Source organism: Ranitomeya imitator, chromosome 7 (assembly GCF_032444005.1).
Source record: "Ranitomeya imitator isolate aRanImi1 chromosome 7, aRanImi1.pri, whole genome shotgun sequence".
Lineage (NCBI taxonomy): Eukaryota > Metazoa > Chordata > Amphibia > Anura > Dendrobatidae > Ranitomeya > Ranitomeya imitator.
In genome coordinates this window covers 41,853,131-41,868,268 of record NC_091288.1, presented here as the reverse complement: position 1 = coordinate 41,868,268, position 15,138 = coordinate 41,853,131, and the positions used below count along the sequence as shown (strand labels likewise).

The 15,138-nt window shown below is 43.8% G+C and overlaps 1 protein-coding gene across 5 annotated transcripts in view; it reads left to right on the top strand.

Annotated features, from left to right (window-relative positions):
* The window catches only part of TLK1 (tousled like kinase 1), a 289,858-nt gene that overhangs the window by 248,820 nt on the left and 25,900 nt on the right, over nt 1–15,138 (top strand). For all 5 annotated transcript variants that reach the window (XM_069733125.1, XM_069733127.1, XM_069733129.1 and 2 more), the window contains 2 exons: nt 6,873–6,962; nt 9,431–9,523. In XM_069733125.1, coding sequence (XP_069589226.1) covers nt 6,873–6,962; nt 9,431–9,523 — 183 coding nt within the window. The remainder of the gene's footprint in view (nt 1–6,872; nt 6,963–9,430; nt 9,524–15,138) is intronic.

Sequence of the window (15,138 nt, the reverse complement as noted above, 5' to 3'; positions counted from 1 at the left end):
CGCTATGGGCGATGATGCCCCACTCTTGAAAAGAGGCAGAACGGTTAGTTGTGAGAGGGGAAGGGTGGGAAAGGGAGTTGGGATAGGGGGTGTTAGGGACGTTAGACAGCTCATGGTCAAGAATAATGATATAGTTAGAGAAGATGAGCCAATTGATGGGGGGCCGTTTTAAGATTTTGAGCTGGAATGTGAGAGGCCTGGCGGAGAAATCCAGACGAGCCGCGAGTTTGCAATATGCAAGAGACCAACGGGCCTCAATGATATGTTTGCTGGAGACGCACTTGGTAAGGGAGAAAGTGAATGTCTTAAATAGACGCTGGATTCAGAAGGGATATCACTCTACCTTCTCAACGTATGCGAGAGGTGTGTCAATTTTGGTCCCAGCGGGAGTACAGTATGAGGAGGTGAAAGTTTGTGTAGATGTAGATGGTCAGTACGTACTAATACAGTGTATATTGTATGGAGTGAGAGTGTGTATTGCAGCTATGTATGTTCCGCCTCCCTACTCAAGCAGGAAGATTAGAGAAGTTTTGGAGCGAGTGGAACGATGGGGGCCGACACCACTGATGATTATTGGAGACCTAAATAACATCTGTGACGACTTCTGGGATAAAAATAAAAACACCCAGAATAGGTCGGGGGGACATACAACAACATTTGGCACCTATGTACATGAGATAGGTATGATTGACCTTTGGAGGGTTAGACATATTGGGGAGAGAGGGTATTCATGTTATTCGCCGGCGCATGCCACGCTCTCTAGAATTGACATGGCTCTGGGAAATAAGCTATTAGACACACTAGTTGGGGAGGTGAGATATCTCCCAAGGGCCTTGTCGGACCACAGTCCAATTGAGGTGGAGTTTAAATTGGCGGGAACACAGTCTGTAAATGGGAGGGAATGGAAGATACATCCTAGTTGGTTACATAGTATTGAGATGGAAGGTATAGGACGGGAGGTGGCGGAGTTCTTCGTTTTGAATGATGGGAGTACAGACGCTCTTACGATTTGGGATGCAATGAAGGCGTATCTGAGAGGACTACTGTTTAGAGACATTAGTAGGTGTAAGCGAAGGACGAGAGAGGCAGAAAGGGCGGCAGTTGATGAGTTGAAGGATGCAGAGGATGGGATGGCGACACTGGGAACTCCTGAGGCGGGGAAAAGGCTGAAAAATGCACAAAATCAACTGGAAAAAGTACTGTTGGAAAAAGCTGATAGGAAGCAGGAATTTCAAAGAGTGTTGTATTACCAGGAGGGAGAAACTGTGGGTCATATGCTGTCGCTGGTAGTGGCTGCTCAGAGGGGTACTTCATATGTACACTCATTGGAGCCTGTAAGTGGAAGCAGAGTATCTGAAACACCGGAGATTTTGAGGACTTTTGCGGACTTTTATGCAGACTTACATTCCTCCCGGGTCGGTGAGTCGGTCGGAGATACATTGACCTTCTTGGAGGGTCTGGATCTGCCGAGACTGAATGAGGTGGATAGGGAGAGCTTGGAAGCCCCTATCACGGAGGAGGAGCTGAGTCGGGCATTGATGTCCATGGCCAATGGGAAGGCGCCTGGGGTCGATGGGTTGCCCGCCGAGATCTATAAAAGTTTGGGAGAAGTGTTAATTCCTAGATTAAAGACGGTTCTGGAGGAAGCTAGGTCCCGGGGGTGCTTACCAGCTTCTATGAGGGAGGCCATAATAGTGGTTATTCCAAAGGAGGATAAGGATTTGGGGAAACCTGAGTCATATCGCCCAATCTCTTTGCTAACTATTGATGTCAAGCTTCTGGCCAAGGTGTTAGCTTCCCGTCTGCCTAGTGTCATTACGGGCCTGGTTCATCCGGATCAGTCTGGCTTTATGCCTGATAGGTCGACGGCAATCAATCTGCGGAGGTTATATGTGAATTTAAAGCTGAAGTCTGACAATTGTGGCCGGAGGGTGATTGCGTCACTGGATGCCCATAAGGCGTTTGACAGTGTAGAGTGGGGATATCTATGGGAGGTGTTGAAGAGTATGGGTTTTGGTCCGCAGTTTGTGGCCTGGATTCAGCTGTTGTATTCGCTGCCGACGGCTAGAATCAGGGTGAACGGGGAATTGTCTCAGCCTATAAAGTTGGCTAGAGGCACTAGGCAGGGATGTCCGCTTTCGCCTCTCTTGTTTGCGTTGGCTGTGGAACCACTTGCCGCCAAGATTCGACAATCTGATGGGGTCCCTGGGTTTAGATATGGGGAAGTTGAGGAAAAGATAGCGCTATATGCCGATGACGTGTTGCTGTTTTTGGCTGATCCGGTTGATTCACTGGGAGGGGCCATTGAAATTGTTGAAAGATTCGGGTCCGTATCGGGGCTAACAATTAATTGGGACAAATCGGTTCTGTTTAAGGTAGATGGAGTAGGAGAGAATGCAAGTGTGAATGTGGGTGATGAGCGGCTTTAAAAACCTTGGGATATGGATTTCGGTTCCAGTCGCGGAGTTCCTGCATAGAAATCTGACTCCTGTTATGGGGGTGCTCAAGGCAAAGGTAGATGCTTGGAATAAGTTACATTTGTTGGTGGTTGGAAGGATCAATCTCATTAAGATGGTCCTGATGCCTAAAATTTTATACGTTTTACATAACGCGCCAATTTGGATCCCGCGGGGGAAATTCCGACAGATTAATGCCCTCTTTAGAAGCTTGATATGGGGGAGACAGTACCCACGCATTAGCCTGGAGACGCTTCAGCGACCCAAGGAAGATGGTGGTTTGTCTTTGCCCAACCCTGAAGTATACTTTCTTGCAGCCCAGAGTCAGCATTTGAAGGGCTGGGCGCGGGAGGCGTCATCCAGTGCAGTACAACAGCTAATGGAAGGGGTGACAGGCCGACGCCCGGTAATGCAATGCTTAGAGGATGGCTCCTTGGGAGCATTGGGGAAGCTATATCCAACCCTGTTCCTGATACGTAAATTATGGAACAGATTGAGGCAGATTCGGGGGGTTACAGGGTTAACCAAATTTACACCAATATGGTCTAACAGTAATTTAAAGGAATTTGCGGCTCTGGGAGGTCTGATGGAGTGGCAGACTAAAGGAATTTGCTTTGTACACCAAATAGTCCAACAACGAGCGTTGAAGTCCTTTTCCCAATTGCAAGCAGAGTTTGGTCTGAGGCCCGCAGGAGAATATCAGTATGCACAGATGAGACATGCTTTTGGAGCTCAAAAGAAGAGTACTGACATTGGGATTCAGGAGGATATAGTATTGGAGTATGTATGTGGTGACGGGACTACAAAGGGAGTTATTTCCACCCTATATAAGGACCTTATGCACACGTATCTGTTAGATTTCCCCATAAAGGCCAGAGCTAAGTGGGAGAGGGACTTGGGCCCGGTGGAGAAGGAAACATGGGAATCGGTGATGGAGTGGGTTCCGCGATTGTCATTGAGTGAGCCGTATAGGTTGTCGCAGCTCTATATTATACACAGAGTATATAAATCTCCGGAAGTGATACATAAAGCGGGGTTGCGTGCTGATTCTGAGTGTCCGAGGTGTGGGTGTGAGAATGCAGGAATTTATCATATGATGTGGACGTGTCCTAGACTGGCCGCTTTTTGGGTGGTAGTTTTGAGTCGGGTGGAAGGAGCGTATAAATGTAGAGTCCTGAGAGATCCGATAATATGCTTGTTGGGATACGTGGATGAAATAGGAGTGGACAACACCTGGAAGATTGCAATCGCTAGGTTATTGTATATGGCTCGGAAAGTGATAGCACGGAACTGGATAAAGGCAGAACCACCTGCGAGGAGGGAATTTCTTCAATATGTACAACATGGTCTAAAGCTGGAAAAAGGTGTTTACAAGAGACGGGGGAAAATAGAGATGTTTAATAAAATGTGGTCTCCATGGCTTGAGTTGGGATGAGGAGTAATACAAGTTGGGTACTATAGGCTTCAGATAGGTGAGAACTACTTGAGGCACTGGTGGCCTCAGGGGAGTTTAGACTTGGGATGAGCTGTCCTGTGTGTGTGGGGGGGGGGTTGTTGTGGGTATGTTGGGGATTCTTAAATTAAGAAAAGATGTATGTAACATATTGAAATGTGGATGAGAGAATGATGTTTTCTCTTTTTCTGTTTATTGTTAATAAAAATCTATTTAAATAAAAAAAAAAATACACATACTAGTGATGAGTGAACGTACTCGGGTAAGGTGTTATCTAAGCATGCTCTGATGCTAACCGAGTGTCTTCGGTGTGCTTAAAAAATATGTTAGAGTCCCCGCGACTGTCTAACAGCATGTTGCGGCTGTCGAAGCATATTTTTCGAACATGCCCAAGTCTCCAGGGCTGTGGAGGTGGAGTCATGGAGTCGGAGTCAGATCCCATTTTGGTGGAGGCAGTGTCATGGAAATTGAAGAGTCTGAGTCGAAGGTTTGGCTTACCGACTTCACAGCCCTGCAAGTCCCTTGGTTATCACATGATCATGGTCAAGATAACACCTTATCTGAGCATGTGCGCTCATCACTAATACTTACCAATTGCCATCTTCAGATCTTTCTGGTAATGATATTCTATGGCGAGGAGGGAGGAGCCTCTCTTCTACGTAGAATATTAGCAGCACCAACCGTCATCTCCTGTCTCAGTAATGTACCAGGCTGTCTTCACTGAATACACATTTTACCTGTGAGACTTTTGAGAATGAATGATCAGTCCTGGTGGAGGAAGAAGCTGATAAGATGTATTACATAGTTATTTCCATGTGTACTTTTGATTTATGAAATAAAAGATATAATGACCGTTACTCTTTAATACAATATTCTAGAACCCCTCCGGTATTAGAGATCAGGATCTGCGGGTAATAAGAATACATACCTGTTATTAATGTACTTCAATAAAATAAAAAATCTTTACATTTTACTAGGGATTATTATCCCATCAACAGTGTGACCTCCCATTCATTTATAGGGCTGGGGTCTGTATAACATTGGGATCTTTTTCTTACAGTGAGATAACTTCCATTTTTACAATTTTTAGAATTTTTAAAGCTTATAACCGGAAGTGAAGGTTTATGTCTTTTTTTATTTATATATTTTTCAGCCACTTTAATTTCCTGTAGAGTGGTAGGTGTACGGGACCTGAGACCCCCGTCGATTGCTTAAAAACTGCTCAGTTCGGGAGACAGCACACAGCTCCGGCCTGAGCAGCACACATGGCGCTCTGTCTGCGCCCGTCTTCTGAGTTGGCAATCTTTCGAGTACCGTATATACTAGAGTATAAGCCGAGATTTTCAGCCCATTTTTTTGGGCTGAAAGTCCCCCTCTCGGCTTATACTCGAGTCATACCCGGGGGTCGGCAGGTGACGGGGGGCGGGGGCTGTGTATTTATACTTGCCTACTGCTTCTTTCAGCACTGCAGATTCTTCCTGTACTGAGCGGTCACATGGTACCACTCATTACAGTAATGAATATGCGGCTCCACCTCCCATAGAGGTGGAGCCGCATATTCATTACTGTAATGAGCGGTAACTGTGACCGCTCAATACAGGAAGAAGATGCAACGCTGGAAGAAGCAGGGACTGCACAGCGCCAGCAGTAGGTGAGTATACGGGGAGGGGAGCGCTGCGCGATATTTACTGCTCCTTGTTCCGGTGCGGCTCCGTCTTCATCGTCCTCTGGCTATGACGCTCAGGTCAGAGGGCGCGGTGACGTCGTCAGTGCAAGCCCTCTGCTGAACGTCTGTGCTGAAGACTGAGCCGCATGAGGAGCAGGTAAATGTTGAAAGTGCCGGGGGTCCTGAGCGAAGAGATGTAAGTATGTGATTTTTTTTTTTTTTGATCGCAGCAAAAGCATATGGGGCAAGTGACTGTATGGAGCATCTTATGGGGCAATAACACTTGTGCAGCATTATATGGGGCAAGTGACTGTACGGAGCATCTTATGGGGCCATAACACTTGTGCAGCATTATATGGGGCAAGTGACTGTACGGAGCATCTTATGAGGCCATAACACTTGTGCAGCACTATATGGGGCAAGTGACTGCACGGAGCATCTTATGGGGCCATAACGCTTGTGCATCACTATAAGGGGCAAGTGACTGTATGGAGCATCTTATGGGGCCATAACGCTTGTGCAGCATTATATGGGGCAAGTGACTGTATGGATGATCTTATGGGGCCATAACGCTTGTGCAGCACTATAATGGGGCAAGTGACTGTATGGAGCATCTTATGGGGCCATAACGCTTGTGCAGCATTATATGGGGCAAGTGACTGTATGGATGATCTTATGGGGCCATAACGCTTGTGCAGCACTATAAGGGGCAAGTGACTGTACGGAGCATCTTATGGAGCCATAACGTTTGTGCAGCACTATATAGGGCAAATATCTCTATGGAGCATCTTATGGGGCCCTTATTACCCTTTATGCAGGATTATATGGGGCATATTTTAATATGGAGCATCTAATGGGGCCCATCAAACTTCATGGAGCATTATATAGGGCTCCTGATTCAATATGGATATTGAAAAACACTTAACCTACTGATGTCTCAATTAATTTTACTTTTATTGGTGTCTATTTTTACTTTTGAAATTTACAGGTAGCTGCTGCATTTTCCACCCTAGGCTTATACTTGAGTCATTAAGTTTTCCCAGTTTTTTGTGGCAAAATTAGGGAGGTCGGCTTATACTCGGGTCAGCTTATACTCGAGTATATACGGTAATTGGTGGGGGCTTCAGGACCTAGACGACCACCGATCTACAGCCAAATAAACTTTGGGAAAAATATATATTTTAAAAAATGTGTCAGATCTTTACTTCTTAAAAGTTTGTGGTGTGACATGTACATGATGTGTGGGGTCTTCTGCCAAATACAGGCTACATGTCTAAATTGTTTTATTTTGTCAAAGGTTCGACAGAACAGCCCCTCACCTACTGCGTTATTGTTTGGGGACCATCTTATGACACCCACAAAGCAGTTATCTTATAAATTAATTCAAGTGAGTATTCTTTTTTTTATTGGAGATCCGATCTTTGCCTTTTTGTATTACTTGGTTTACATTTTCTCGGTCTATTTCAGATTACCATTACGATTTGTTCAGACACTAGACACATCTGTCCACCATGGTGCAGCAGACTAGGTTATTGTGTCCTCCTTTAAAGAGGTATTGTCATTTCCATGATCCTATCCCAATATGCAGTAGGTGTAATAATAATAATATTAGAAACTACCTCCAATTAGAAATGTAGTATATTTCTTCTGATTGTCTATATTGCTTAGCCCATGTACAGAGCATTCAGTAGCTGAGATATCCATGGTTACCACCACTAGGAACTAACGGTTACTATGTGTATAGTCGTAACCATGGTTATCGAAGCTACTGCAATGCCCTGCACATGAGGTAAGTGACATGGCAAATAAGAAGAACTATACAATATTTCTAACTGGAGGTATTTGATAGTATTATTATTATTACACCTTATACATATAAAAATAGGATATTGGAGATGGGAATGCCCCTTTTAAATCCTGGAAAAATGTCAAACTGAGTTCAGACAGGACAATGACTTGTATTCTCCTCTTTCTATATCTGCCGGTTTCATTAAAAAAAAAAAACGTTATGAACGTTCCGTATGAATGCCGTGTGAGCCTGTTGGCTTTTATAGTTCCAAGCCCCTCACCGTGTGGCATAGATGACAATGAGCCCGGTTACAGCACAGAGCCCCAATGTTGCGCCATGGTTGGAAGGTTCTATAGAGCCTACATGCAGACTCTGTTTATATGGAACTTTGAGAGCAGAGAATAGGAGTCGTCATCTTTCCCTTTCCTTGAGCCCATTTTTGTCTGTGGCTAAATAAATAAGGCTTTAGGTGCTGTTGTCCCTTCCTTGGTAAGGTTGCTTGGGAATATTTTATTCTGTAAATCGAGCGCATGCTTCATTAACCTGTTGTGCCCTGTTATTACTTAGAGCCTGCAGATCTTCTTGTGTGCTGGTATAATCTTTATGGAGCACTTGCTTCTCTTCTTACTTTTATTTTGAGGATGCATCATGTCAATAGATGCCATAAATTCAATGGGTGCGCTTGGGTGACTTTTTCCAGCGGTCAAAAACATCCGTTTTTCAAGTGGAAAATACTTCATGAATTGCTCAATTTTTCTTGTTTGCTGTTTTTAGCCTGAGCAGTTTTGTTTCATTAGGTCGTTTTATGATGGGCTTTGGCGACATTTTTTTCCACTGGGGTATTTGGATAATAGGGTTGTAAAGGCTTGGGCTTCAGGTCACTCTATGACACTGTCGGGATTCTCTGGTGCCAGGAGCGGCGGGCACGTGACAGTAAGTATGCGAGTTGCATACATGCCGACTAGTCGTGCAGTGCCTTGCTCTCAATACAAGTGAATTGAGTGAGATCAGATACGTATAGTCAAATTGTGGCTGGAAGTATAAAGATCGCATGCTTGCTGTCACTTGACCACCTTCACAGGAGAATTCTGACAGCGTGCACCGTGCGTGCTGTGAGGATTCACAAGTCTGCAGTCACATAGAGTGACTGTAGACTAGAAGCCCAAGCTTGAACAACCCCTTCAGCATTTTTCAAGCTTTTTTGGGTGCCTTTTTTCATTAACCTTTCTTCTGAAGGTTTTTTTTTATAAATCCATTAAGCCCAAAAAAAGAAAATGCTGGCACTTTTTTTTTTAGGTGTATACCCTTGCAAAACACCCAAGCAACTTCTGTGCATCTTTTTTGCTTTAATTATAAACTATTGTCTTTGTTCCTAGCGGTAAACCCCGAAGAAGGGTCGGCTCACTTGTTTTAGACACTTGGTGTCTTTGAAAGCCTAAAGCAAAAGATACTCAAGATCCTGAACATATGAATAGCAAGTTATTTTTCCAGTGAAATAGAGGATTACTTTTTTTTTTAGCAATTTTTCCAAGATTTTTATGAGCAGAGCTTTACCTTTGGAGAATGTTCACTGATTCTCAAACAGAACGCCTAGGCACAGGACGATGCACCACAAAGAACGATGTGCTTTTATGCCACCTAAAAGATAATTTCACCCAATGAACAAGTGTTTTGCTTGTTCATCAGGTGATCCTGACCGTGTGTGGTGTACATACCAAGTGACCGCAAGTGCATCTTGCATTTTTCCGGCCACGTTCCGACTAGACGTGCCTAGAGTGAATTGAAAGAAAATAAGCACGTCTAGTCTGCACATGACCTCCTACTCTCACTTGTAACACCGGTGACTCCTGACAGTGTGTGCACTGCATGCTGCTAGGGTTCAGACGTTTGCAGTCACAGACTTATCAGAAGACCAGACAACCCTTTTAATTGTAAGTCTGCTTAGTCACAAAACTTTATTTATTATGTGTATGTACTTCAGGATGCATAAACTGGTCATATATTACTTTATACTGCTTTCCTCCTAAGTTAGTTCTGTTTTGTAACGCTCTTTGTGTGTCGTACAGACTGATCTCACCATGCTGAAGCTTGCCGCCCTAGAAAGTAATAAAAACCAGGATTTGGAAAAAAAAGAAGGCAGAATAGATGATTTGCTCAGGGTGAGTAACAAATGTCCCGAAAGCGTTACCTGCTACTAATGTACGTGTGTGTGTGTGTGTGCGCGTGCACACATGGGATGACAGTAGAATGGATGGTATGCAATCTTCTTATCTCATTCACGTCTTATCTCTGTAAAACAACACGTTAAAGACCCCATTTGCATAGAATAGCTGTCCGCTAAACAATTGTTTGGTTCAAAGCGATCTCTCTTGTGCCGAACTACTTGGCCAAACTTTTATGTGTCTTCAAAGGGCAGAGCTGAGGCTTGTATCTTGTATAGCAAAATGGAACCTGCCTGAGCCCTAGTGTCCCCAACCTCATCTGTCAGTGAAGGGTCAATAGACTGATTATGGAGGGTTCACTGCCTGCACAGTGATTTGACCATTTAGTTGTTGGCAATGTACGAAATCATAACTAATGATGGTGAATGTTTTGTTGTGGAAACTTAGAAGGTTCGGATTTTTGGCGACAGTTGTGTCGTGTTAACTTGTACAGTAAAAATGTTATTCAGCGCGGCGCCATATCAAGAAATGCTCTGTAAAATCTATGATTTTTATACAAAAATGGCTTACGCTTTTCTGTACTCATGAGAACTGCACTCCGTGGCCTTTCCCTTACCCAGGCCAATGCACACTGGGGACGAATGAGTGTTAATACGAGCCCCCACGCTGTCTGTACTTTGATCGCTGCATATCCCGTTAACTGCCGACAATGGAGATTTTACGGCTCGCATAAACGATTCCGTCGGCTGACAAGCGTTTTGCCAAGCCGGCAATGATTGGGAATGAGCGATGTTATGAACACTGGTTTGGTCGGCAGTGACTCCCATGAAGAGTCCCAATGAGCAATCTACCCATAGTGTCAGACAGCCAACGCCGGACCGCTGTCATATTCTGAAAAATCAATTAGTTTATTATTGTTTCTAATGGTTGACACACTAATATCAAGTGTTTATCATTTCATCGTTGCCTTTAGTTCTGATATTACCTATTACATATCTCGGTATCATCAGGTATTTTTGTACAATCAGTGTTTTCTCTCTCAGTAACTTATACAGTGGGGCAAAAAAGTATTTAGTCAGTCAGCAATAGTGCAAGTTCCACCACTTAAAAAGATGAGAGGCGTCTGTAATTTACATCATAGGTAGACCTCAACTATGGGAGACAAACTGAGAAAAAAAAATCCAGAAAATCACATTGTCTGTTTTTTTAACATTTTATTTGCATATTATGGTGGAAAATAAGTATTTGGTCAGAAACAAAATTTCATCTCAATACTTTGTAATATATCCTTTGTTGGCAATGACAGAGGTCAAACGTTTTCTGTAAGTCTTCACAAGGTTGCCACACACTGTTGTTGGTATGTTGGCCCATTCCTCCATGCAGATCTCCTCTAGAGCAGTGATGTTTTTGGCTTTTCGCTTGGCGACACGGACTGTCAACTCCCTCCAAAGGTTTTCTATAGGGTTGAGATCTGGAGACTGGCTAGGCCACTCCAGGACCTTGAAATGCTTCTTACGAAGCCACTCCTTCGTTGCCCTGGCGGTGTGCTTTGGATCATTGTCATGTTGAAAGACCCAGCCACGTTTCATCTTCAATGCCCTTGCTGATGGAAGGAGGTTTGCACTCAAAATCTCACGATACATGGCCCCATTCATTCTTTCATGTACCCGGATCAGTCGTCCTGGCCCCTTTGCAGAGAAACAGCCCCAAAGCATGATGTTTCCACCACCATGCTTTACAGTAGGTATGGTGTTTGATGGATGCAACTCAGTATTCTTTTTTCTCCAAACACGACAAGTTGTGTTTCTACCAAACAGTTCCATTTTGGTTTCATCAGACCATAGGACATTCTCCCAAAACTCCTCTGGATCATCCAAATGCTCTCTAGCAAACTTCAGACGGGCCCGGACATGTACTGGCTTAAGCAGTGGGACACGTCTGGCACTGCAGGATCTGAGTCCATGGTGGCGTAGTGTGTTACTTATGGTAGGCCTTTCTTACATTGGTCCCAGCTCTCTGCAGTTCATTCACTAGGCCCCCTGTTATGGACCTGGTGGTTAGGAGCACCCGGAACGACCTGATGGTTAAACTAACACAGGACAAGCTCTGGGAAGTGGGAGCTCTGCTGACCGCAACCCCTAATCCTATCACACACACTAGAAATAGCCGTGGAGCGTACCTAACTCTGCCTAGACGCCTCTTCACAGCCTAAGAGCTAACTAGCCCTAGAGATAGAAAATAAAGCCTACCTTGCCTCAGAGAAATTCCCCAAAGGAAAAGGCAGCCCCCCACATATATTGACTGTGAGTTAAGATGAAAGTCACAAACACAGAAATGAAACAGGTTTCAGCAAAGGAGGCCAGACTTACTAAACAGACTGAGGATAGGAAAGGTATCTTTGCGGTCAGCACAAAAACTACAAAAAGACCACGCAGAGTGTGCAAAAAGACCCCCACACCGACTCACGGTGCGGAGGTGCCACTCTGCATCCCAGAGCTTCCAGCTAGCAAGGCAAAATGATGATAGCAAGCTGGACAAGAAAACAATGAACAAATAATTAACTAGCAGGGACTTAGCTTCTGCTGGAGTAGACATGTCACCAGAAAGATCCAAGAGCGAACTGAACCAGTACAAGAACATTGACAGCTGGCAAGGAGTAACGATCAGAGTGGAGTTAAAATAGAGCAGCCAGCCTAAGAATAAACTAGGTCACCTGTGGAAGGAACCTCAGAACCAGCAGCTCCATTCACAGCCACCAGAGGGAGTCCATGGACAGAACTCGCCGAAGTACCATTCATGACCACAGGAGGGAGTTCGATAACAGAATTCACAACAGTCGGGGGGCGTGGTTCTGGGATTTTTGCTCACCGTTCTTGTGATCATTCTGACCCCACGGGGTGGGATTTTGCGTGGAGCCCCAGATTATCAGTGGTCTTGTATGTCTTCCATTTTCTAATTATTGCTCCCACTGTTGATTTCTTCACTCCAAGCTGGTTGGCTATTGCAGATTCAGTCTTCCCAGCCTGGTGCAGGGCTACAATTTTGTTTCTGGTGTCCTTTGACAGCTCTTTGGTCTTCACCATAGTGGAGTTTGGAGTCAGACTGTTTGAGGGTGTGCACAGGTGTCTTTTTATACTGATAACAAGTTTAAACAGGTTCCATTACTACAGGTAATGAGTGGAGGAAAGAGGAGACTCTTAAAGAAGAAGTTACAGGTCTGTGAGAGCCAGAAATCTTGATTGATTGTTTCTGACCAAATACTTATTTTCCACCATAATATGCAAATAAAATGTTAAAAAAACAGACAATGTGATTTTCTGGATTTTTTTTTCTCAGTTTGTCTCCCATAGTTGAGGTCTACCTATGATGTAAATTACAGACGCCTCTCATCTTTTTAAGTGGTGGAACTTGCACTATTGCTGACTGACTAAATACTTTTTTGCCCCACTGTATAATGGTTGTTATTACAGATTGGTTAGATTTTTAATTCATTTTACACTCTGTAATCTTTACAATTTATTGTGGGTCTGATACAGTAGTTTCCGCCTTGTATTTCTTTGGCCTTTGGAGGAGTTGGAGGGAACCTGTCATATTAATATGATCTGTAAGCAGGAGGTCATAGATCAGGAGAAGCTGATCAGATAGATATACGTTTAAAAAAAAAAAGTCTCAGTAAAATAAGAATTTTATTCCTTGAAATCCACGTGTTGGAATGCGTATTAGTACAGAGGGCGAGACTCTACAGCGATTGACAGTCTCCCTGTATGACTGTGCATGCTGAGATAGCTGTCAATCACTCATAGGTCTGCCCACTGGACTCATATACATTCAAACACCAGGTAATTCAATGACTAAAATCTTTGTTATCCTGAATCTTTTCCAACAAACTGATATATCATTCTATTCAGCTTCTCCTCCTCTATATCCATATATCGGACTGTATGTACAACGTGGCAGGTTCCCTTCAATCTTCACTACCTGCACACGTGTCTGCCATTAGTTTGACCATTGTGCTGCTATGCACACCCACAAAAAAATTGATTGTCATGCATTTTATTTATTTAACTCCTTTACATAGCTCCATTAATTCCATTAAATCATCACTGTCCAATTTGGGGCTCACAATCTCCATTCCCTATCAGTCTTTGGAATGTGGGAGGAAACCGGAGAACCCAGAGGAAACCCACGCAAACACGGGGAGAACATACAAAGTCCTGGCAGATGATGTCCTTGGTGGGATTTGAACCCAGGACCCCAGTAACAGTGCTAAACACTGAGCCACCTTGCTACGAAGTGTTCTAATATAATTATAAATTGTTTTTTCCTGTCTCAATCGCACATGCCAGGACTAAGGATTGTGTTTTGGAAACAACAATTACATTTTGTCTGTACCCCACGATTTGATGGATTTTGTGGCTAATTGATGACTGAATAAGTGTTGGCTAGCTTTCTTCATTTGGATGTCTGAATGCACACGGCTGGGCGCTGTTACTGGAAGCTTGTATAATCCTGTGATGGAGTGAGGACCACCTTTGTATTTAACAGAGAAGTTTCTTAGATTCTGTTTACATCCAGTGAGAACAGAAGAAATACAAAGTCGTGTGATTTCCAACAATCTCCAGGGCTTTCCAGGAGAGTTTGTATATTTATAGGCTGCCACGTCTGAAGGCCTCATTCAGATCTCTTGTTTTTTCACATACAAGTTCTATGTACTCGTACATAGGATAGTCTTTGGGGCCATTCACCGTATTCACGTGTCTTTTTTTTTTTTTTTTTTTACTTGCAGACCGAGTGGTCTGTTAAAAATCACACAGACAATGTCTGGTATTGATCCGAGCATCAGATCAAATCGTCAGTGCAAATTTATAGGTCCGTGACAAAATTGGATGATAGCTGAGTTCTGAACTTTTTTTTTGTTTGTTTGTTTCTCATCTGACAAAACCTCAGTGATACTTTGTAGAAAATCCTATGAAACGCCGAACAAAATGACTGATGAAAATTGGGCTGATTTTCTCGAACGAGACGTCTGAATGAGACTTGGCAGTCCTTAAAATTTTAACCCATTTTTTACTCTTTAACACCAGCTTCCACCTTTTAGATGACCTTGTTTGAGCCCGAATGGGTCCCCCAAAATCAGTGTCGGCCTCGTTAATGGGTGAAAGGACTGGAATCGGCCGCGTTGCCAAATCTTGTAGATGGCCCAGAGGGGCAGAAGGAAGAACGCTTTTCAAATAAATGCCTGAAAATGCTTTTATTACGGTTATGGAGTGAAATATTCAGCGAGAATATATGCATAACATTACATAGCATACACCAATAGCTGGATGTGATCGTCATACATATCCATCTGCTGTGCGACGAAGCTGAATAAATATCAGCAGTGATTTCTGCACAGAAAACTCTTGACATTTCACATGCATATAGTAGGTTGATGTATTTTTGCTTTTTCTCCTGTACTTGATTCACCTTACGTGGCACTGGCGTCCATTATACTCCTCATCTTCTCGGGAGCGTTTTCTCCCAATGTCTTGTCATTACTGGGTTTAGCCGTCCACATGATCTGTGCACCGGTTTATATTGGCGCAGAGCAGAGACCTTGTCATGTCCTTGAC